This window comes from Rhinopithecus roxellana, chromosome 4, assembly GCF_007565055.1.
Source record: "Rhinopithecus roxellana isolate Shanxi Qingling chromosome 4, ASM756505v1, whole genome shotgun sequence".
NCBI classification, from domain to species: domain Eukaryota; kingdom Metazoa; phylum Chordata; class Mammalia; order Primates; family Cercopithecidae; genus Rhinopithecus; species Rhinopithecus roxellana.
Genome location: NC_044552.1, coordinates 138,736,821 through 138,760,770, shown reverse-complemented (window position 1 = coordinate 138,760,770; position 23,950 = coordinate 138,736,821). Strand labels below are relative to the sequence as shown.

At 37.2% G+C, this 23,950-nt stretch overlaps 1 protein-coding gene across 2 annotated transcripts in view; it reads left to right on the top strand.

The window, feature by feature from the left end:
* Positions 1-21,032, top strand: part of ME1 (malic enzyme 1) — a 227,938-nt gene extending 206,906 nt beyond the window's left edge. For both annotated transcript variants that reach the window (XM_010358271.2, XM_030929299.1), the window contains exons 10-14: positions 2,245-2,350; positions 3,696-3,838; positions 7,130-7,303; positions 14,808-14,906; positions 19,351-21,032. In XM_010358271.2, coding sequence (XP_010356573.1) covers positions 2,245-2,350; positions 3,696-3,838; positions 7,130-7,303; positions 14,808-14,906; positions 19,351-19,521 — 693 coding nt within the window. In that variant the 3' untranslated portion in view covers positions 19,522-21,032. The remainder of the gene's footprint in view (positions 1-2,244; positions 2,351-3,695; positions 3,839-7,129; positions 7,304-14,807; positions 14,907-19,350) is intronic.
* Positions 21,033-23,950: the final 2,918 nt, after the last annotated feature.

The following is a 23,950-nucleotide window of genomic DNA, read 5'->3' as shown; positions in this document are numbered from 1 at the left end:
TGATTCCTGGCCTTTTTTCAGCATTCTTTCGGCATTTGTAAGTCATACCAGGAATCAAGCCTTTGAAGGTGTTGCCGTGGGTAATTTATGCTTCTCAGTAGATGGAATGTCTTCTGGCTAAGTTCTGGCTTCAGTGTCTAGGAGCTGCCAGTGCGTATACTATGATTAATAAAGATGTTTATGATTAAGCATGTATCTTTTTCTTTTCATATATTATTCATCTGTCTTCTTTATTATTTGTTTCCCATTCTAGGCAATTTAAATAGTTTTCATTATATCTCAGTTTGTCAGCCAAAAAAGCTGTGACTTCCAATTTATCTTATTCTATAGCTTTTCTTCTTTAGAATCATTATTGTATACTTTTTTGAAAACATAGCACATAACCTTTTAAAAACGCATGTGGTAGGGATATCATAGATCATTTAGTACACTGATTCTCAAAACTGGCTAATCATTTCTTTTTTTAATTTTTATTTTCTGAGACGGAGTCTCACTCTGTCGCCCAGGCTGGAGTGCAGTGGTGTGATCTCGGCCCACTGCAAGCTCCACCTCCCAGGTTCACGCCATTTTCCTGCCTCAGCCTCCTGAGTAGCTGGGACTGCAGGCGGCTGCCACCATGCCCAGCTAATTTTTTTGTATTTTTTTAGTAGAGGTGGGGTTTCATCATGTTAGCCAGGATGGTCTCAATCTCCTGACCTCATGATCTGCCCGCCTCAGCTTCTCAAAGTGCTGGGATTACAGGCGTGAGCCACTGTGCCTGGCCTACAGCAGACTTTTAATAGGAGAAAATATACCAAAACTTTAAGTGCTGGAATTATGATTTTTTCTTCTTCACAAAAATTGTAATTGCAACAACTAGCATCAAGCTCTTATAAACCAGGTACAGTCCTGAGTGTTTTACATGTATTACATTTCATTTACCCCACAAACAACCTGATGAGGTAGAAATTCTTATTATCCTTATTTACAGATGAGGAGACAAGCACAAAGAGGTTCATATGTTGCAAATTTTTTAATAATTCAGTATATTGCTTTTAAAAACAGAGCCTGGCATGGTGACTCACGCCTATAATCCTAGTGACTCAGGAGGCTGAAGCGAAAAGATCACTCCTGAGGCCAGGAGTTTGAGACAAGCCTGGGCAATATAGCGAGACCCCCATCTCTTTAAAAAAATGATAAATTAGCCAAGCATGGTGGTGCATACCTATAGTTCCAGCTACTAGAGAGGCTTAGATGGGAGGATCCCTTGACCCCAGGAGTTCAAGGCTACAGTGACCTCTGATCCACGGCACTCCAACTTGGGTGACAGAATAAGACCTCATCTCAAACAAACAAACAAACAAAAAAAACAGAAATAAAATGATAATAACCCTTTAAAGCAAGAAAATTGTACCATCTTCCTTATTAACAACTTGCAAAAACTATGACATACTATTTGTTAAGTTTTTGCCCAGGGTGATTCTGTGCTATGTTGATAAGCCTTTGAGTTCCAGTACAATCTCTTGCCTTGAGCAAATCCCTTAAAGCCTCTGAATCTGTTTCCACATATGTAAAATGACTATGCTTATACTTGTCCTGCTTCTCAGAATTGTTGAGGGGATCAAATGAAATATGTGAAAACAACTTGTAAGTCATTAAGTACCATATAAAATTAGGCAGTAATTTATTATGTAGTCAAATCTTTAAAATTTGCAGCCAGAATATTATAATTAGATGTTTACTAGATAACACATGGCATATTCATAATCAGAACATTAAAAACAAAAACATAGAAAACAAATACTTACTGAGAAAATCTAACATTGACATAAATATGGCTTCAAATTCTTTTCTGAGTCAGTGGCATAAATCAGTAGTGCTACAGCTAAAGCCAACTCCAGATTCTGAGACCTGCTATAAAACACAATGTGTGGCAAACAATATTCTTTAAATGATATTTTGCATTGCCATTTGTTAATGCTAGTTCTCACATATCTGTAAAATTAGGACTTTTAATATCAATTAAATGAAGGAGACTTTGTTTTGTTCACTGTTACATCTCCATTGCCTAGAACATTGACATATAAATGTTGAAAGAATGAATGAAATAACATTCTGACAATTGAAGAGACTTTAAGAATTGCTGTAACACATCATACATAAAAATGTTAAGCATAAATATTTGTAATATATATACTGAAATTTCTTTGACCCGCACATGTTTGGCAGATCCCTAATTTTTTCTTTCTTACTTGCTTTACTTAGGGACGTGCTTCCTTAACACAAGAGAAAGAGAAGTTTGCCCACGAACATGAAGAAATGAAGAACCTAGAGGCCATTGTTCAAGAAATAAAACCAACTGCCCTCATAGGTACACTTTTTCTCCTCCGCCTTCCTCCCCGCCCCTTGTTTTGACTTGATTGGTTTTATTTACTACCAATTTTTGAGGTATAATTTAGTCTTTTTGAAATTCTACCCCTTTGAATTCAAAAAACCACACATTCGCTCAAGTGACAGTACCCTGTAGAGACCTAGATTTTTCACTTTAGTCCTGTCTTCTTTCTCTTACTGATCTGAGCTGAAGTGTGTGGTCCCCTCCTCTAACTGTCAGCCTGCTAATACCTGGCACATTCAGCACTTTTCTAGGCTTGATTACTCCAGATAGACAGTGGTTCTCAAATAAGAGGGATTTTTGCCCTGCAGGAAACATTTGGCAATGTCTGGAAGCTTTCAGTTGTCTTAACTAGGGTCGCAGGGTTGGAAGGGGAGTAAAGGGAGGGGCTGTTGACATCTAGCCAATAGAGGCGGTGGAAGGATTCTACTAAATATCCTATAGTGCACTGCACAGCCCCTGTGACAAGGAATTATCCAGCCTAAAATGTTAATAGTGCTGAGGTTGAGAAACTCTCAGGTAGGTAAGACCCTCCTGAAAGACAGGGATCACATCTCACAAATCTTCATATTCCTTATAGCACTTAATACCGTACTTACACATTGCATGTGCACTGCAAGACTTTAAAGTGGTTTTAAAAAACTCAAAGGAATTTATGAATCTTTATGCTGTGTATATATAATTTTGATTTTTACCTTGTATTATACTCCATTCCAACAAGCTCTTGTGAAACAGATGGCAATGTTGAAAATAATGATGATAACTATAATAAAACAAGTACTTATTCCATGACAGGAACTTTACTAAGTGTTTAATATTGTTTTTACAAAATATATTCTGTCAATAATCTTATTGTTTTTCATTTCCATTATGCTAATTGCTTTATTATTCTGTTAAATTTATTTCAATGGGTGGTACTTTACTTTTGCCATTGAATCAGATGGTTGTCTTAAGTGATAGCAAAACTTAATTGCTTTATAGCCTGACAGACTGAAATGTACTCATAGAATTGCTTATAAAGAAAGTATACATACTGGATACAAATTTCCAAGGGATTGGTCACTAACTCAATGTATTATAGGAGCCAAATCTTATCTTTAATTTTTAATAGGTATTTGTAGATTTGTGACCCTAAGGATTGTAAGGATTGTTGGCATTAACAAACACACCTCTTTTTGTCACTAAAATACAAATAGTCTATACAGCATTTTGTTTAGGATCTATTAGAAAATGACATGACAGATATCATTGATTTGGGGCATGGTCTTCTCGTGTCAATTAACCAATGATAATGTTAATCACCAGCTTCATTTTTCTTCATTAGGAGTTGCTGCAATTGGTGGTGCATTCTCAGAACGAATTCTCAAAGACATGGCTGCCTTCAATGAACGGCCTATTATTTTTGCTTTGAGTAATCCAACTAGCAAAGCAGAATGTTCTGCAGAGCAGTGCTACAGAATAACCAAGGTAAAGTAAAACTATAACTGATACTTGAATAATCACATTTGTATTCATTATAGGGAGGCCTAGGATATCTCAGGTGCTTACTGTTTAAGTTTAAAAATTATACAAGAAAAGCACACAGATCAGAGGCATAAGAACTATTTCCTTTTCTAGAATGTCTTCTTCAACAAAATAAAATACATATTTTAATGTTTTACTGATAATTTCCCATAAGCGATTTGGAAATATCTAAGATTTACACATAAAAGTTAAATAGAAAGGAAGAAGCTTGGTTCTAGAGGCTTATTAAAATAGCTTTTAACTAGCTATTCCCAAACACTGAAGCATACAATGTAAAACCACAACCTTATTTTTGCTTTGCTAAATCCTGGGTTTGGGTTTTGGAACTATGGGTGGAACATTTGGACAACTATCTTGACATCCAGCCAGATTGGGATAGGCATCCTCAATGCTTCAATATTTTACTATGATTTATTTTATACCATGTTTGTACTAATATATATTGGGTTGATATGCTGAAAGGAGCCTTTTTCCCTTAAAAGACTTTAAAATATCATTACCACAAATAGAGGTTGAGTCATATCTATCTAAAATGTTTATTTTGGAAATAAATCCAAAATGAACTAGAGAGGTAATCATGAAAGCTATGTCACTCTGCACTAACTGGAACTTAATGGCTCTATTTTAATCATATATCCTTAAATGCTCAATACTAGAATTAATGATTTTTTTTTTTTTGGCAAGGAGCCACTCCGTTATTTATCTCTCTTATTTGGGATGGCATCAGTGTTCTCACTAATTTTAATTTTTATCTCATCTCTAGATTGGGGAATTTGCCCTACATTATTCAGTAGTCTTTAAATCCTTAAAGGAAAAAAAAAAGTCCTTTGAGCAACAACAAAATTTTAGCATCATGGCTTGCACATACGTGGCATATAATAAACAAGTATTTAATTAATTATTTTGTCTTAATATCTCTCAACAGGCCTCAAGGGTTAAGAGACTTATCTGTAATACACATAAACAAAATTAGCCAAATTTATGTAGTTGTGTTTTAAACTTTGAATGTGTCTGATATAAATGTAGGCTTCAAGTCTTTCTTATCATCTTGCCTAATATTCTATGTTTTTCTACATAAAACATTGAAAGTTATTTTGAGGATGAAAATTTAGACACTGGTTTGGCTAAAGGATTGGAGAAAAAGGAAAGGTCTGCCTGTTGCTGGATGTGAGTTTCTGCTACTGCAGGCACAGGTGAAGATAGGAAAGGTTAAATTACAATATACGAAAAGACTATTGAACCATAAAAATATAATCCGAAAATGGTATGGGGAGATTTCCTTCACCATGTTAATAACATATATATGAGAATATTTAGCTAGCTACAGTACTATCATTTATTTAATGACATTTCTCCTTAAAATATGGTGATTATAGAAAGGCAGGAAGAGTGGGAGTGAAGGAGGAGGGGGAGATATATAATGTTACAGGCGTCTTTCTCAAATATAATTTTTCGAAACCTTTCTATATGAAGTAATAATTTAGCTACATTAGAAAGTGGTTTATAACAAAATATTTTATCTGCTAAAGAGCTTAAGGTATCAGATTTGTCTGAAAACAAAACCAAATTCTGTGCAAAACATAACAGTGTCTTATAAACAGGTAGATGAGAATTTCTGTTTTTCTGCCTCATCTATTTTCATCTTTTTATATCTCAAAGAAGGTTGAATTTTTATGTTATACAACTTTAAGAACAACTAAAAGGTATATTATGACATTTGCTAAAAACAGGTTAATATTAATATCATTATTTAGACTCTAGATCCAAGAGATATGAAAGTTAAAACCCATTGTGTCATCATTTAAACTATGCCTTGGGGAGTTGATGCTTTAGACTTTTCAAATAGATTTCTTAGACTGTGACGCTTTATTTGTTGAGGGTTTCCAATTCCTACTTTGAAGCCTAAATACTCTCAACTAGATGTCCACTCTCACCATCACAGATAAATGTTGTTTTGATTAGCAATATGAAATGCGGCACCTAACAGGCCCTCAGTTAATGACTTTTTCTTTTTTTTTTTTTTTTTGAGATGGAGTCTCACCCTGTCACCCAGGCTGGAGTGCAATGGCATGATCTCGGCTCACTGCAGCCTCCGCCTCCCAGGTTCAAGCGATTCTCCTGCCTCACCCTCCTGAGTAGCTGGGATTACAGGCGCTCACCATCAAACCCCACTAATTTTTGTATTTTTAGTAGAGATGGGGTTTCTCCATGTTGGCCAGGCTGGTCTCCCAACTCCTGACCTCAAGTGATCCGCCCCCCTTGGCCTCCCAAAGTGCTGGGATTACAGGCGTGAGCCACCATGCCCATCCAACTTAATGCCTTTTTAAAGCAAGCAATATGAGATTCTTCAAAACAATTATGACAAAATATTAGTAGTAGGCAAAATGAAGACAATTGTTGAAAAATACTGATAACTTAATCTTCCACTTCCTTGCCAGTTCTACTCTTGCTAATGAGTTTGTTTTCTATGTGATTTTCCACATAACTCTTTATTTTATTTTTTGAGCTGGAGTCTTGCTTTGTTGCCCAGGCTGGAGTGCAGTGGTGTGAGCTCACTGCAACCTCTGCCTCCTGAGTTCAAGCGATTCTCCTGCCTCAGCCTCTCGAGGAGCTGGGCTTACAGGCACCCACCACCACTCCCCAGCTACTTTTTGTAGTTTTAGTAGAGATGTTGGCCAGGCTGGTCTCAAACTCCTGACTTCAAGTGATCTGTCCCTGTCGGCCTCCCAAAGTCCTGGGATTACAGGCATGAGCCACTGTGCCCAGCCCACATAACTCTTTACAATATAGAAATATGTATGATTTTCCCAGTTTTTATTTTGGAAATGTGTTGATTCCTAAATCCCAACCTAAAATATCATTATTTTCAGTACTTAAATATTAGCCCATCATTTTTTATCTTCAGATGTCTATCACTGGAAGCCTATATAAAAATGGTTGGTGAGCCTATGGGTGGAACCACTGCAGAGAATAGAGTGATAGTCTTAGGGCATACTGTACTTTGCATGCTCCTCCTGGATGTAAAGAGTAAGACAGAGAATAGTAATAATCACCCATTCCAGAACTGGTTGTACAACATCACAAAAGCTTGTCCAGACTTATTAGCAAGTTAATAAAAAACTAGACTTCTTTCTAAGTAGTTATAATTTAGGCTGTGGGATAGTTCTGTTATGATACATTTGTTTTAAAATATTCCGCTCTTTTAAAAGTGAGTTGTATGTGTCTTTGTTGTAGGGACGTGCAATTTTTGCCAGTGGCAGTCCTTTTGATCCAGTCACTCTTCCAAATGGACAGACCCTATATCCTGGCCAAGGCAACAATTCCTATGTGTTCCCTGGAGTTGCTCTTGGTGTTGTGGCGTGTGGATTGAGGCACATCACAGATAAGATTTTCCTCACTACTGCTGAGGTATTGTAAAATCCTCTAAGTTTACCAAGGGTTTAAAATACCAAGTGTGCTCAGCCTAGGTTGTCTAATGTTTTATTTATCTAGCATCTCAACTTACTCTCTGAAAGAAGTAAAGTGTGAAGAAGAGAAAATTTTTCCCAGTGGAGAATAAGGGGTGGGTAGCATGTTCATACTGACTCACAAACAAAAGGTTCTTCTTCAGTAGACATTAGAAAAATTGTGTTTTTGATTTCTTAAGAGGAACATTTTTGTGTCTTCACACATCAGATCAAGTTCTGTGACAGTGATGAGACAATTAAAAATATTGTTTCCAGGGCTGGGTGTGGTGGCTCATGCCTGTAATCCCAGCACTCTGGGAGGCTGAGGCAGGTGGATCACTTGAGCCCAGGAGTTCTAGGCCAGCTTGGCCAACATGGTGAAACTTCATCTCTACTAAAAATACAAACATTAGCCGGGCGTGGTGGTGCATGCCTGTGATCCCCCGACTCAAGAGGCTGAGGCAGGGGAACTGCTTGAACCCAGGAGACAGAGGTTGCAGTGAGCTGAGATCAGGCTACTGCACTGCATCCTGGCCTACAGAGCTAGACTGTTACCTAAAAAAAGCAAAAAAAAGAATTGTTTCCAAATGATGATTAAGTGGTAAGTATTTCCCTGTTGAGAACAGTGCTTAATAATGAATGGCATTTTGAAGGTTTAAAGTGAAAGTCTGATGTGGTATAGTGAACATGTTTATCACTCAGGGTTCAGTACAGGAAACAGAAACCACCCTAGTATTTAAGCAGAAGTTAAATCAAAATAGGGAATTAGTTGTTTATAAAATCATTAAAAGAGTAGGAGAAGTGAGCTTTGTCTGGGCCTTGAGGAAAGATTCTCAGAACATCACAAAGCAGGCCCACTGGGGAATCTTGTACTGTCATGAACTGTGAAAGATCTGAGATTTTACTCTACTTGCAAGCTAACAAGTTAGCCACAATTTCATAGATATTGACAGAAGACATGAAACTTTTAGGTCAGAGACAAAGGACTTTGATACTTCCTGGCACAATAGATATCATGAGCTGTATGTTCCTATCAGCTTCCCTCCCCATCCCAAGCCTCAGCAGGATGATACAGGGATTGGGCATATATTTGTAATCATGAGCTTTTGGTAATCAGAATGTTCATCAGGTTGATATCATATTTTCAGATTTGAACAGGTTACCATTTGTGGATGAGAAACTTGAGTGAATTCCTCCTCTTACGATTAAACCTTTGCAGCTGAACTGATCCAATGAACTTGATTGATATTCAAATATTTTTATCCTGCAAATATTTTTTCCATTGTGAAAAGGAACCCCAAGAATGTAGACAAAGATTCTTATGTTACTGATGTGATCTAAAGGAACATAATATTGGTGGCTAGCGCCTGGCGTCATTCTATGAGAACAGATGCTTGGAAGCAACAATGTTTTCCTGTCGTTTTCTTCACTGTATTAAAAAGCGTTCCAGCTGATGTCTCAGGTTTTCTTTAACTCAGAAAATGTTGGTAAACATAAATGGATGTCTAATTACTAAGAGAGCCTGTAAAAGTTGTTTTTGCATTAAGGAAGATGTAATCATTGTCTTTTAGAATAGCCACATCAGAGTTTTGGTTACTTGGAGTAGGCAGTGTTTTCTTTCCTAAATAACTCTAGCACCCTCTAGTGACAAATTCCATGAAAAATATTTTCAATTTACTCTCCAAGAAAAGTAATAATCACTACCCAAAAACAGTTTGAAGGAAAAAAAAATGTGGTGGTGTCAACATACCACATCACTAATTCTTATCATAGCTAGTGATCTCTCTGGCTGTATCTTTTGGCCTTTCTACTGGTTTTCTCTTAGGCTTCAACACAATATTCTGTTTTTATATCATCTCAATTATGTCCCCATTCATTATTTTCTTTGTTTCCTTTTCATCTCCCTTTTAAGTAAGAGGTTTTTTTCTAGCATTCATTTTTTGTTACCAGTTTTTTCTTTTCTTTTTCTTACGCTTTTGAAGATCTCATTCATTCATTTATTTCTATTATCTTCATTCTAGTAGTGGCCAAATCTGTGTATCTCTATTCTCATCTTTTTCCATATCTCCAGTTGCCTGTTGGGTAATTCCACAGACACGCCCTACTGTGTCCTTAAACACAACATTATGAAAGCCTTACTTATCTTTCCTCACTCCCAGCATTAACATTTTTATTAGTGATACCCCCTTTCCAAGCAGGCAGCAAAGCTTAGAAGCTTGACATTCTTTCCATTCTCCCTCATCCCATAGCCTTCAAACACACCATGCATATGTATGCCTGTGTAACTGCTTTATCTCTTATCCTGCCTGGAAAGACCTGAGAATTATTCTCCAATGAGCTAAGCTCGTCCTTTACGGTACTGCTTAAATCCCACCACATCCTGGGATCTTTTTGTGACAAGTCTAGCTCATCTTGATCTTTCTCCTTAGTCATGGCTGTCTTTATTACACACTTTGACATTTAAATTTATTTCTGGTTATGATACATTTGTGAGAGCTCCCTATTGTAAACGATTAGGTGTTGCCTTTATAACTAAATTGTAGTTTTTTTTTTTTTTTTTTTTTCTTTTGAGACGGAGTCTCCCTCTGTCACCAGGCTGGAGTGCAGTGGTGTGATCTTGGCCCACTGCAACCTCCAACTCCCTGGTTCAAGCAATTCTCCTGCCTCAGCCTCCCAAGTATCTGGGATTAAAGGCACATGCCACCACACCCAGCTAATGTTTGTATTTTTAGTAGAGATGGGGTTTCACCATGTTGGCCAGACTGGTCTCGATCTCTTGACCTTGTGATCTGCCTGTCTCGGCCTCCCACAGTGCTGGGATTACAGGCATGAGCCACCGTGCCCAGCCTGTAGATTATCTTTTTTAAAGATAGAGAGTCTTCCATATACTTCTTTTAAAACTTCAGTAGCATCTAGCACAATGCTAGGCACAAAGCAGAAAATTAGTAAATACTTTCTGAATAGGATTAAATAGAACTACTCATGTATCTTAGCAAGAAGAATAAATACAATACCACAGACATTCACTACCAGATGGCCCCAAAAAGAAGAAAAGTACTTCTTGTCTAGATTATATTTTGTAGTTAACAAGAGTAATATGTAGGAGATATATCTGAATTTTTTGTTTTGCAGCCACAAATTTAATAACTGTTAGAATTATTGTCAAAATACTAGTTGGATCTCTTATGGAACTGGAAATGTCATGGGTTAGTACCAATCTCAAAGAATATTTCTGGACATTTTTATATCATGAAGAGATTTTTGGCTTTCCTGGCACTGTAGACGGTCTTCTGGACCTCTGGTGATCAGCCCTCCTGTCCCTGTGTGGTCTATAGTATATCCTGGGAATAGACTCCTCACCTCCTGTTCACACCTGGGAGACAAATCTCAGCCTCCTATCTTCACACCACTCCTCCTGAATCATGGGCTGGTATCTTCTCATCTGCCCTGCTCCACTCCTTTCTGATATCTTCTCAGAGGACCCTTTAGATAATCATCATGGAAAATAGTATCTAGAGGAACCTTTTCCTTGCTTAAGATAATTGGAAATCCAACTGCCATAACAATGTTAGAACAAAATAGAGAGAGATTATTTTAAATTAGCCACAATGTCATTAGAGACAACCAAAGCACATCAAAGGCAGCAAAGTTTTTAAATAAATGATTTAATTAATGAGAGCCAGGCTAGGACTCGTGTATGCCCCCTCCTTTTTCCCCTAGAATCAATTCCTTACATTTAGTGCATCTCCCCATGGTCACCTGTTTGCTACTTGATTTTGTTTCACAATTCTTTGGCTCCTTCTTTGTTTGACAGTCACACATGGAGAGTAAGGATTCAGAATGATTCTTCTTTACTCAGCTATCCTGTGACTGTCTTCAATCTCTTTAAAATAACATTTGTGTGGCATCCTAGAGAAGAAGCAATGACATTGAATGCCAGCAGTGTGCAGGTGGTTATGGGTGGAATACACATATTATGTCATATAAATAGTTGAAACAACTTGAAGTTGATTCATTATAGAACTTGCCCCCAAATCAAATAGCTAACAATCAATACACTGTAGAACCAGATCTGACACCAAAAGTTATTTTGCTTCCATTTGGCTATGTGGGCTGCCTATTGGTTCTGTTTTAAAACAAAATAAGTGGCCAGGCATGGTGGCTCACGTCTGTAATCCCAGCAATTTGGAAGGCCGAGGCAGGTGGATCGCTTGAGCTCAGGAGTTTGAGACCAGCCTGGCCAACATGGTGAAACCCTGTCTCTGCTAAAAAATACACACACACACAAATAAATAAATAAAAAATAAAATTAGCTGGGCATGATGGCACACCCCTGTAGTCTCAGCTACTCAGGAGTCTGAGGCGGAGAATCACCCAAGCCCAGGGAGATGGAGGGTTGCAGTGAGCCAAAACCGTGCCATTGCACTAGGCAATCTGAGTGAGAGCCTGTTTCACATACATATATACATGCGTAAAACAAAATAGCTAAGTTTCATTGAATACTTTTCTGACAGACACTGTGGTAAATTATTTGCTGGCATTTATTTCATTTAATCCTTATGAATTAGGAACTATTATTAGTCCTATATTACTGATGATAAAACCGAGGCCTAAAAAGGTTAATTAATTTGCCCAAATGCAAACAGATAGTGATTGATGGAATTAGAATTCAAACATAGGTCTACCTCACACCAGAGCCTGAGCCTTCAACCACCATGCTCTGACATCTTTTTAACATTGTGCTGTTCATTTTTTTCTATCCAATTAAATAACAATACCTGACACCCAGAAAAGTTATTGCTTTACCATCTAAGAAATTGTTATTTAAATCTGCCACATCTCCTTTGCAAAACAAGAATTAACAAAAATGTTTAAAAGTTTCAATGCAGTGGAGCAATTAACATAAAATGGTTTTATTTTGCCCCAGTCATTGTTTTAAATCATTCTCCACCAACTCTCCCTCTTGTTTCTCTTAGTGACATTTTGGTAAGAGCCCATAACTTTCAGTTCACTCATTCTTTTAATATTCTTTTAATTAAATACCTAACATATGCTAGGCATTATTCTGAGTGCTGGGAATACATCAGTGAACAATAATTAAACATCTCTGCAGTTCAAAATGTTATATCCAATTCAAATGTCATGTGTTCTCCTGGCAGTAGGAGAGACCTGCAGTAGCAGGTAGAGAAAACCCATCTGTTCTTTCACTCTTTCTCTGATGCTAGCACTTTGAGCAATTTGTGGGGAAATGTTTGGCTCGACTCTGAGAAACCTCCTCCCTCTTTTTGTTAAAGCCTACTTCTTCAAATGTGTTGGAGACAAGAAGGAAGAGCATGGAAAAGAGCAAACATCTCTTTTATTAACTCAATTATTAACTCCTCTAATCCTCTCTTGCAAGGTCCAAATCTGGCCCTCTGATGTAGGATGTCTGGCTTCAGCTTAGCTTCCTTACACTTCTTCAGGTCTCCAGGGATGCAAGGGCCACCTCTGCTGTGGCCACTTGACCTTGGAAACTCATGTACCCATACCAGATCCACTGATGGGAATGCATACAGCTTACAGCCACCCTGTCTGTCTGGCTCTCCCTTTCCCCTTCTCTTCTCTGCTTAAGTACACATATCTATAACTGCTCAAGCTGACTAGGGGAACACAATGCCCCCAAGTCTTTCCTTGAGGACACCATAAGCCTTTAAGAAGGAGTAGCATGCACCAAGAAGAGGGGAGGAAAAAGCCACTACATTACCCAGTAGGCCAAACCATGGTTCCAGCAAATTTCCCTGCCTCTCACCAGTTCAGTCTTCTGGAAGGGGATGGCTGTGGTTGTGGGGTTGGCAGGGCTGATTCCACTTCTGAGCTAGATGGCAAGCCCCACTTATTTGGTGACTTCTTGATAGTGTGGAATAGTTAACGTCTCTTTGTCCTAAAGTTTGGGACCCTCACCACTTCTAGGGCAAACATCCTGTTAAAAAGGCAAGAAATTAATGAGTTAAATGATGCGTTTATTATAAAATTATGGTCAACACCCTACAATCATATGTTATAATATTTTGTATAATATATAGAGCAATACTAATCAAACAAATAGTTATACTAGTAACTTTTCCTCCCTCTCCCTTCCCCCATCTTACCTCTGCCTAATTGTCCCTGGTCAGAAGTCCTTAGTCACTGACAGGATTTAACTCCAAACTCCTTTTTTGGCATTGATAATGCTCCAGTCCTTATTTCTGTACCCAGACCCTCTGCTCCCCCAGTACAGCACACTTGGGTGTGCTGAGTCCAGCTCACACACGTCTCTGCCTTTGGTCTGACTCTGTTTTTTTTTTTTTTTGTCTGGAATGCCTACTCACTTTCTGTTTGTCTAACTCCAGGCTTTCTTGTAGGTTTGCCTTTCAAGCCACTGTGCACTATGAGGCCTTCCAGAACTGCTCTTCCTCGGGATTTCTTAGCACCAATATTTCACCTTTAGCTTAAGCCGTCTTCTCTTTCAGCGTTCTCTTTTTCTTCCCATACTCTGTTTCACTAAATTATACATCTCTCAAGGACAATAATACTTTTTTTTAGCTTCTCTGTAGTATTATGCTTGTTCAGTTCATATATATTTGCTGATGGCAAAAAAATAATATTTTGGAAATAATTTCATGATTTAAAAATCTAAAAGATATTAAGATATACTGAAAAATAAATATTTGATTATTTAAAATGTTACAAAAGAGGAAGGTTTCATACTCCCTCTCTACATCCACATTTTCATGGAACAAAGGCCCAGGTATAAACTGATTTAGATTTGCCCCCATCTAGAAATTTAATCAAAGTCTTAGAACTGGGGCGAACATCAGGGTTACTGAGTCTCCTTCTCTGCCTTAGGGTTCAATACAAAATTTAACACTGTTTGATTTGGAACTAGGGAATGGTTTGAGGACAGCAAATATTGAGGCTAATTAGGTGATTTAGATAATCCAGAGTCTGTAAAATTAAAATCCTACTTGTAGTGAGACTCTGAACTAGCTTTCTCAGTCTTGTGCTCTACCTCCTGCACAAGAATATGACTCAGAGCTGGGAGTAATGGTATGCTCAACCTGGGATAGCTGTCCTCCTCTGCTTTTAAGGATCCATTTTCATTACTCTATCATCTGCCTCTTTCTTTCTTTTCTTTTCCCTTGTTCCCCTAATGTATCAATTGGAAAGTATCTAGCATTTCATGGTACAATAGAAAACGAAGTGGACTAAAAGGAAACCTAGATTCTATTCCCATCTTTTTCACCAATTGTGTGATCTCAACCACCACCACACCTCTCTGGGCTTAGTTTGTTTGCTGATAGAAGTGGGGACAAAATTAGGTAATCATATTAATGTAACTGGTTTTTATATGGACCATTATATGTAATCATTTATTTTGTTGTTTGCATACCTGCCACATTGTATCGTGTGAAGTATCAACACTTTTTTTCTTTCTTTTTTTTCATAAGGTTATAGCTCAGCAAGTGTCAGATAAACACCTGGAAGAGGGTCGGCTTTATCCTCCTTTGAATACCATTAGAGATGTTTCTCTGAAAATTGCAGAAAAGGTAAAACCACTCTTATTCAAGCTTCATTATTTTTCCTTCCTTCTCTTGCTAAATATGCATTTTTAAATATTAAAAATCTGCTTCCTTGAAATGTATATCTGTATCACCTCACTATGTCAGAAGTCAGAGAAATGAGGCACACTGACATGGTAGAACTTAGGAGCTACATTTGCTCCTCAGAGAATAATGGAAGTATTTAGCTGAATAATTAATTTTCCTCTCTACCGTTATTTTTTCTCCTAAAATTTAAATAATTCATTAGGGGTTTCTGTCAGCCAGATTTCTCCCACTTCACCTTTTTAAAGTTATTCTTTTCTATATCACATTAGTCATAATTACCAAAATATTACAGATATGGTAGAGTAACATTTAGACCTTGAACCACCATCCATATCCATGTCACTCTGATATATGGCATCATAAATGACAGATCACAACTGATAATACTGGGCGAAAGGCAAAATAAAGAGGGCAAAGAACTTGAAAGCCGTTGGGGTGGCAGATGAGCTGCTGAAGGAGTTAGTCAAGAAGAACCCAAAGACAGAATTTTTCTGTAACTAAACTGGAAGATAAGTGAACTTTTTTTTTTTTTTTACAGTGTAATTGTATTAGTTTTCTTGGGCTGGGATAACTACATACCACTGTTATGTAGTAACTGTTCTTAAGTATTTAAGCCACAGACTGTGAGGCTTAAACAACAGAAAACTATTTTCTCATAATTCTGGGAGCTGGAAGTCTAAGAAAAAGATGTCCGCAGGTTTGGTTTCCTCTGAGGCCTCCCTCCTTGGCCGGCAGATGGCTGCCCTCTTTCTGTGTCCCCGTGTGGCCTTTTCTCTGTGTGTGTACACCCTTGTGTGTCCACATTTCCCCTTCTCATAAGGACACCTGTCAAACTGGATTATAGACCATTCTAATGGTCTCATTTTAACTTAATAATCTCCTTAAAGGTCCTATTTCTAAATACACTCACTTTCTAAATACTAGTGGTTAGGGCTTCAACAATGAATTTGGGGTGGGGGGAACACAATTTAGCCATGACAGTAGTTATATGTTTAAATTGGTGTTTCTCTACCTCAGTGTTGTGGACATTTTGGGTCAGTAAGTGTCATGGGGCTGTCCTGGGCATTGTACAGTCTTTAGCAGCATTCCTGGCCTCTGCCCACTAGATGTCAGTAGCATCTGCTCAGTTGTATCAACCAAAGCTGTTTCCAGACATTGCCAGGCATCCCCTTGGGGGTCAAATTGCTCAGGATTGAAAATCACTAGCTTAAGCTATTAGCAAGTTATCTGAACAACACCATTTAAGAGTCACATATCATTATTTATCTTGTTGACTGAAGGTAGAGTCTTAAAAAAAGAAGTAATTCTCCAAAAACCTTTACATAATAATCTGCTTGGTTATCTATTTATGAAAAAGTATGTTCATATATTCTACTAATATGTATCTGCTAGTTTTTAAGAAGTTTAAATTATTAATATATTGAATAGCATATCATCATTTTAAGTTCATTTTGGAGATTTAAATGCAAAGGAGTTAGCTTATGATTAGAGGAGAATAAAAGCAGGGGACAGCAAGGGAGTGCCAAAAGATTCGGATATCACACCTAGAATAATGGAAGAATACAGAGTGCATACACAGAAATTGGGAAATTAGAACAAAGAACCAACCAACTTCAGAGAGGAAGATCATGTAAGTGGACTGCAAGTTTGAGGTATCAATGGCACATTCAAATGTACCATTTTATCAAGTAGATAGAAATGATTGAAACTTAAAGAAAGGCTAGATAAAAGACCTGGGCATCTTCTGCATGTGGTAACTGGTGAATGTCTAGGAGTGGGTGGAGGTGCCAAGACAGCAAGTATGGAAAGGAAAGAAAAATGAGGATAGAATATAATGTATTATTCTGTCTGGAAGACAGAAGAAAGATGCCAGTTAAGAAGAGAAGTGGTCAGGATTTTAAGAAGAGACTCCAAACTGAGCATGTCAAGAATTAGGAAAGAGACAACTTCAGAATGGGAGTGGAAATTGTGACCAACACAGCCAAATCCTGGAGAGAAAAACAGATGCAGACTTTTATTTGGTACTTAACAAGTTATCAGAGACTTTTAGAAAAGAAATTTCAAGATGTAGAAGAGGTTTGGAAGTCAGAGAATTAGGAAAGCAATAAAAGACAAGCCGCTCTGTCAGAGAGTTTGGCATTGACAGGACAGAGAAAGTGAAGATTTCACTGAGAGACGGGGTTATTTCTATGGCATATCTGGGAGCAGAAAGAGGAGATGAATTTCCACATAGTCTATGTCAGTAATGAAACAATGTGTTTTATTATAAAATTAACATAGCCATTTTAAACAGGCCCAAGGGATCCTTTTGGGGTGATGAAAATATTCTAAAACTGAATGTGGTGATATGGTTGCACAGCTCAGTAAATGTACAAAAATAATTTAGTTGTACACTTAAAATGCTTGAATTTTGTGTGAATTATATCTCAATAAATCTGTTTAAAAAGTAATAATACCACATTATAGGCACTTTGGAAAACAAATAGAGAAAAGGAAAATAATCAATATCCTATTTTTCTAATATAAGCATTAGTTTTTTCCTGTGTTTGTTTTGTGTCTTTCATTTGTTTATTTTCTAACATTATTATAATTATGAAGTATACATAGTTTCCTGCTTTTTCATAGACATTTCATAATACAGCACGGTATTCATAACCTTAATTGTTCATAAATGCATAGTTTTACATCGAGATGAGATACTTAATCATTCTGATATTTTTTTAAATCAGACTTATCAAAATAAGTCAGTCATATAAATATTATTTTAAGAACTGGTGTGAATTAGACTGGGCATGGTGGCTCACACCTGTAATCCCGGCACTTCGGGAGGCCAAGGCAGGTGGATCACCTCAGGTTAGGACTTTGAGACCAGCCTGGCCAACATGGCGAACCCCTTCTCTTCTAAAAAAGTACAAAAATTAGCCAGGTGTAGTGGCGGGAGCCTGTTATCCCAACTACTTGGGAGGCTGAGGCAAGAGAATCGCTTGGGTTTTTTTTGTTTTGTTTTGTTTTGTTTTGTTTTGTTTTGTTTTGTTTTGTTTTGTTTTTGAGATGGAGTTTCACTCTTGTTGCCCAGGCTGGAGTACAATGGTGTGATCTTGGCTCACGGCAAACTCTGCCTCCTGGGTTCAAGTTATTCTCCTGCCTCAGCCTCCCAAGTAGCTGGGGTTACAGGCATGCACCACCATGCCTGACTAATTTTGTATTTTTAGTAGAGATGGGGTTTCTCCATGTTGGTCAGGCTGGTCTTGACCTTCTGACCTCAGGTGATCCACCTGCCTCAGCCTCCCAAAGTGCTGGGATTACAGGCATGAGCCACTGCGCCCAGCCAGAGAATCGCTTGAACCCGGGAGATGGAGGTTGCAGTGAGCTGAGATCGTGCCACTGCACTCCAATCTGGGTGACAGAGTAAGACTCCATCTCAAAAACAAACAAACAAAAACTGGTGTGAATTAAATAGTATATATGAAGTGATTAATTTTGATGAGGAGAATCCATTTAAGAAAGTAGTGAAAGAGAAGATGCATGAAGGTACTGAGGAGATAGTTTGAGTTGGTCAAAAGGGAAATTAAGGTCATTTTCTCTGAGTAGTTGAAATTTTCTCCTGCGATATGATGTGATGATGTGATTCTCCAGTGAGTGATGAGAGTCAAATGGAAACTTGAAGACGTGGGAAGGTTTAGAATTGCTTTTTGGGAACCACGAGAGGAAATTTTAAGAAAAGAGAGAAAAGAGTATAATGTACAGACTAGAAAAAAAATATAGCACCACAAAAAGTTTACTGCATGGTTCTAGGATGCACAGCCACAAAAGGAGAAAGCCAGCTCTGAGGGGTCCCCAGACAAGGGACTAGAATTATGCATGAAACACAGGACATGATGACAAGAGATTCTGTGACGCTGGCAAAGAATGCCGATCCTGACTGTGGTGTGCAGTTGATTAGCTGAGCAGGATCACGAGACCCTGGGGTACAGGAAGAGATTTTGTAGGAGGCTGTGGTCAGAATAAGGATTCTTGAAAATTCAAGGTTCAAGTTTAGCAGGACTATTTAGGTATTTATTTCAAGTTAATTGTCAGTTAGGTCATGACAATACTTTGAACACTGGCTTCTCTGAGAAGTCCAGATGTGATAGTATTTGAATTAGTCTCACCTATTCACACTTTCTTTAGTTGCTGGTGTCATTTTTCTGTCTCACTGTATGATTTATAATTGCATTTTCATCTTACATCTTCATTGCTTATATGTGCTTTTATTATAAAACACTTAATGTTTTTGCAAACATAAGATATACAGTGTTTTTGAAATGGATAAAAACTTCCACTCACATGGGCTCACCATTACCTCTATTTATTAAAATAATTAATATTCTTTTCTTATATCTAGATTGTGAAAGATGCATACCAAGAAAAGACAGCCACAGTTTATCCCGAACCTCAAAACAAAGAAGCATTTGTCCGCTCCCAGATGTATAGTACTGATTATGACCAGATTCTACCTGATTGTTATTCTTGGCCTGAAGAGGTCCAGAAAATACAGACCAAAGTTGACCAGTAGGATAATAGCAAACATTTCTAACTCTATTAATGAGGTCTTTAAACCTTTCATAATTTTTAAAGGTTGGAACCTTTTATAATGACTCATAAAATGCTTAGGTTAAGATTTTATTTTAACAGTCTAAAAATTGATAGAAGAATAACGATATAAATTGGGATAAACATCACATGAGACAATTATGCTTCACTTTGCCTTCTGGTTATTTATGGTTTCTATCTGAATTATTCTGCCTTCGTTCTCTTTAAAAGCTATTGTACCTACTACTGAGATACTCATCGTTTTTATACGGGAAGCTAATGGGAAGACCAAAATTAGTAATAAATTGATATAACCAACATTAAAACCCATAATTATTTTGTTGACCATTTTGTTAAAATCTACTTTTCAAAAAAAAAAAAAAAAAGGTATAAATGAATCTAGGCATAGGCAAACTTTTGCTAAGCAGAAATAACACTACTTTGTTGCCTAGAGAAAGATAACTTCTCAGGTATTTTTATTCCAGTCCTAGATCATATATGTTCTTTTGTGCAACCGGATTTCAACACTTCTAAGAAAGAGAAAGATCACTGCTGTTTACAATGCCTTGTACAGCCTTAGATTTTAATATTCTTTTGTCATTGTTACATCTCATAGAGTACAGCTCTTATTACCTTGATCCTGAGTCAGAAATCCCACCTGAAAGCACCTTTTTTTCTCCTTGATCAAGCATCCTATCCTTCAGCTACCATACTGTTGCTACAGGGACTTTGTGGACTGTGGCCCCTGTCCAGAGGTTGACACCTTCAGTTCAGCACAGCCTGAACAGTGAGAAGGTCTGAAAGGAGAGTATATAGTTAAGATCCTTGAGAAAGGGCTGCCTGAGGAACTGACCTCTTAAAGATCTCAGGAGTCAGACAATTTAGGTTCCTACTGGAGTTACCTGCCAGAATGGCCTCTTAATTAACTCAGGTAACTAAGAACTAACTGTGTTATAATCATCTCACTTTTCCCCGAATTTGGAGAAAGTATTATAATTAAGTTCCCAGTATCAGAAATTGTCCTTACATAAGATTAAAATATCTTGATGACCAATACCATTCTATGAGAAAGAGTAGTTATATGCCCAGACTGTATTAATTCACTTCAGAAACTAATGTTTGAAGTAATGGAAAAAATTTTAAGTTATAAAACTAAGGTGCAATGACATTTGCTATTTATTTGTAGAATTATTTGAAGAATTTTGTTTTTGAAGTAATGCTTTAAGGAGTATAAGATGTTCAAGATAAATTATACTATAAAATGATTTTATTGAAAGTTGAAGGTTACACATACTGTTTTCGGTATGAGCAGAAGAGGTTAAGGTATTTCTAAAGGTAACTTATAGTCAAGAGTTTCCTCAAAATAGTTATTTGGAGAAGAATCAGAATGTTTATGTATTTCTTGTCTGTTTCTATGTTGTCTTATAGCTCTAACTAAATGTGTTTACCTATGCAAAAGATTTATTAAAGCATAGAAAAGGTGAATGAATAAAATATAAAATAATTGTCCTTTTTTCTTAAAATGTTACATTGTAATGCTGGGTCTTGGGGTCATATGATTATGTATGATGAATTTCTAAAATATTCTAATAACTGCTAATTTCAGTAGGAACATCATTCATTCAAAACATATGTGGTTGGGCACGGTGGCTCATGCCTGTAATCCTAGCACTTTGGGAGTGTGAGACGGGCAGATCACCTGAGGTCAGGAGTTCAAGACTAGCCTGGCCAACATGGTGAAACCCTGTCTCTACTAAAAACTACAAAAATTAGCTGGGCTTGATGGCTCATGTCTGTAATCCAGCTACTTGGGAGGCTGAGGTATGAGAATCGCTTGAACTGGACGTTGAGGTCAACCAAGATCGTGCCACTGCACTCCAGCCTGGGGGACGCAGTAACACTCTGTCTCAGGAAGAAAAAAACAAAAACAAAACAAAACAAAAAACAACAACAAAAAAATGTAATCACGTATTCTGAATACTGTGATATGTGAGCCACTTCCTTGTCAGGGAAAGATAATGAAATAAGCATTAGATAGTTACTAGGTGTCAAGTATCCCACAAACATTATTTTAATGTAGTCCCCTCACTTTCGTTATGAAGTTGATATTTTAAGTAACTGGTCAAGTCCACAGAACTAATAAATGAAGAAAGTAAGCTTTACATCCATGTTCATCTTTCTTTATAGTTTGTTCTCCTTTCCCTAGGCTACAGTCTAGAACAGCACTGTCCCATGTGTTATTTTTTTTTTTTTTTTGAGACGGAGTCTCGCTCTGTTGCCCAGGCTGGAGTGCAGTGGCCAGATCCCCATGTGTAATTTTAAATTTGGTAGTAGCTTCATAAAAAAAAGACACAGGTGGAATTCATGGTAATAATATATTTTGTTTAAACCAATATATCCAAAATATTATCACTTCAACATGTAATCAACATAAAATTATTAAGAGAGTTTATTTTGTTCATACTGTCTTCAACATCCAGCACGTATTTTACACTTACATTTTAATTCAGTTCAGACTAGCCACAGGTCTCAATAGCTACATCTGGCAAGTGACACCATATTGGACACTGCAGGTTTAGAAGAGACAGTTATATACCAATGGCTGTAAGACTGCATCTCCATGAGAGAAGTGAAGTAGAAGTCTGAGGAAAATGTTTACTCAAAAATATTTTGGTAAATAATGCCTCAATAAAGTAGATAAAAAACTAATTTGTGCCAGCCTCTCTTCATAAGCCAGCCATGCATATTAGGAAGGGAGCACAGCCCCAGAACAAGAAAATTATTTAACAATTTTTTATAGAACGCTCACTTTGCTATTAACCAAAGAAATGTAAAATGCTACTGGAGCACACATGGAACAAATAAATTATATAGTGAGAAGGAGATGTCAGGGAAGAGGATATAATAACATTAATGTTAATAAAATTAGGCAAAAAGAAAAATGGAAAAAGACAGATAACTTTATCACAAAAATAGAATATCTAAAGAATTAAATGTACATTCTAAATATAAAAAATAAAATACCTGAAGTTGAGAATTCATCAGACAGATGGCTTAACAGCTGATTACAGGTCATAGAGGAAAGGATTAATGACCTCAAAGGCAGGTCATTAGAAATTACCTACATTTTTTTAACTTTTATCTTAGGTTTGGACTTACATGCAAAGGTCATTATATAGGTAAACTTGTGTCATGGGGGGTTTGTTGTATGGATTATTTCATCACCCAGGTATTAAGCCTAGTACCCAATAGTTATTGTTTCTGCTCCTCTCCCTCCTCCCGCCCTCCACTGTCAAATAGACCCCAGTGTCTGTTGTTCCCTTCTTTGTGTTCATGAGTTCTCATCATTTAGCTCCCACTTATAAGTGAAGACATGTGGTATTTGGTTTTCTGTTCCTGTGCTAGTTTGCTAAGGAAAATAGCCTCCAGCTCCATCCATGTTCCCACAAAAGATATGTTCTCATTCTTTTTTTATGCTGCATAGTATTCTATGGAGTTCATCTAACACTTTCTCTTTATCTGATCTGGCATTAATGGGCATTTAGGTTGATTCCATGTCTTTGGTATTGTGAATAGTGTTGCAGTGAGCATTTGAGTGTGTGTTTGTGTGTGTGTGTGTGTGTGTGTGTGTGTGTGTCTTTATGGTAGAATGATTTCTATTCCTCTGGGTATATACCCAGTAATAGGATTACTGGGTTGAATGGCAGTTCTACTTTTAGCTCTTTGAGAAATCGCCATACTGGTTTCTACAATGGTTGAACTAACTTGCACTCTCACCAACAGTGTGTAAGTGTTCCCTTTTCTCCACAACTTTGCCAACACTTGTTTTGTTTTGTTTTTTGACTTTTTAATAATAGCCAGAATGTCATGAAGCCATTCTGACTGGTGTCACAATGAAATGGTATCTCATTATGGTTTTTGATTCGCATTTCTCTAACGATCAGTGATATTGAGCCTTTTTTCATATGTTTGTTGGCTGCATGTATGTCTTCTTTTGAAAAGAGCCTGTTCATGTCCTTTGTCCACTTTTTAATAGGGTTGTTTTTTTCTTGTAAATTTGTTTAAGGTCCATATAGATGCTGGATATTAGACCTTTGTCAGATGCATAGTTTGCAAATATTTTCTCCCATTCTGTAGGTTGTCTGTTTTCTCTGCTGATAGTTTCTTTTGCTGTGCAGAAGCTAAATTTAATTAGATGTTGTTTGTCAATTTCTGCTTTTGTTGCAGTTGCTTTTGGTGTCTTTGTCTTGAAATTTTTGCCTGTTCCTATGTCAAGGATGGTAATGCCTAGGTTGTCTTCCAGGATTTTCACAGTTTTGGATTTTACATTTAAGTCTTCAATCCACCTTGAGTTGATTTTTGTATATGATATAAGGAAGGGGTCTAGCTTCAACATTCTACATATGGCTAGC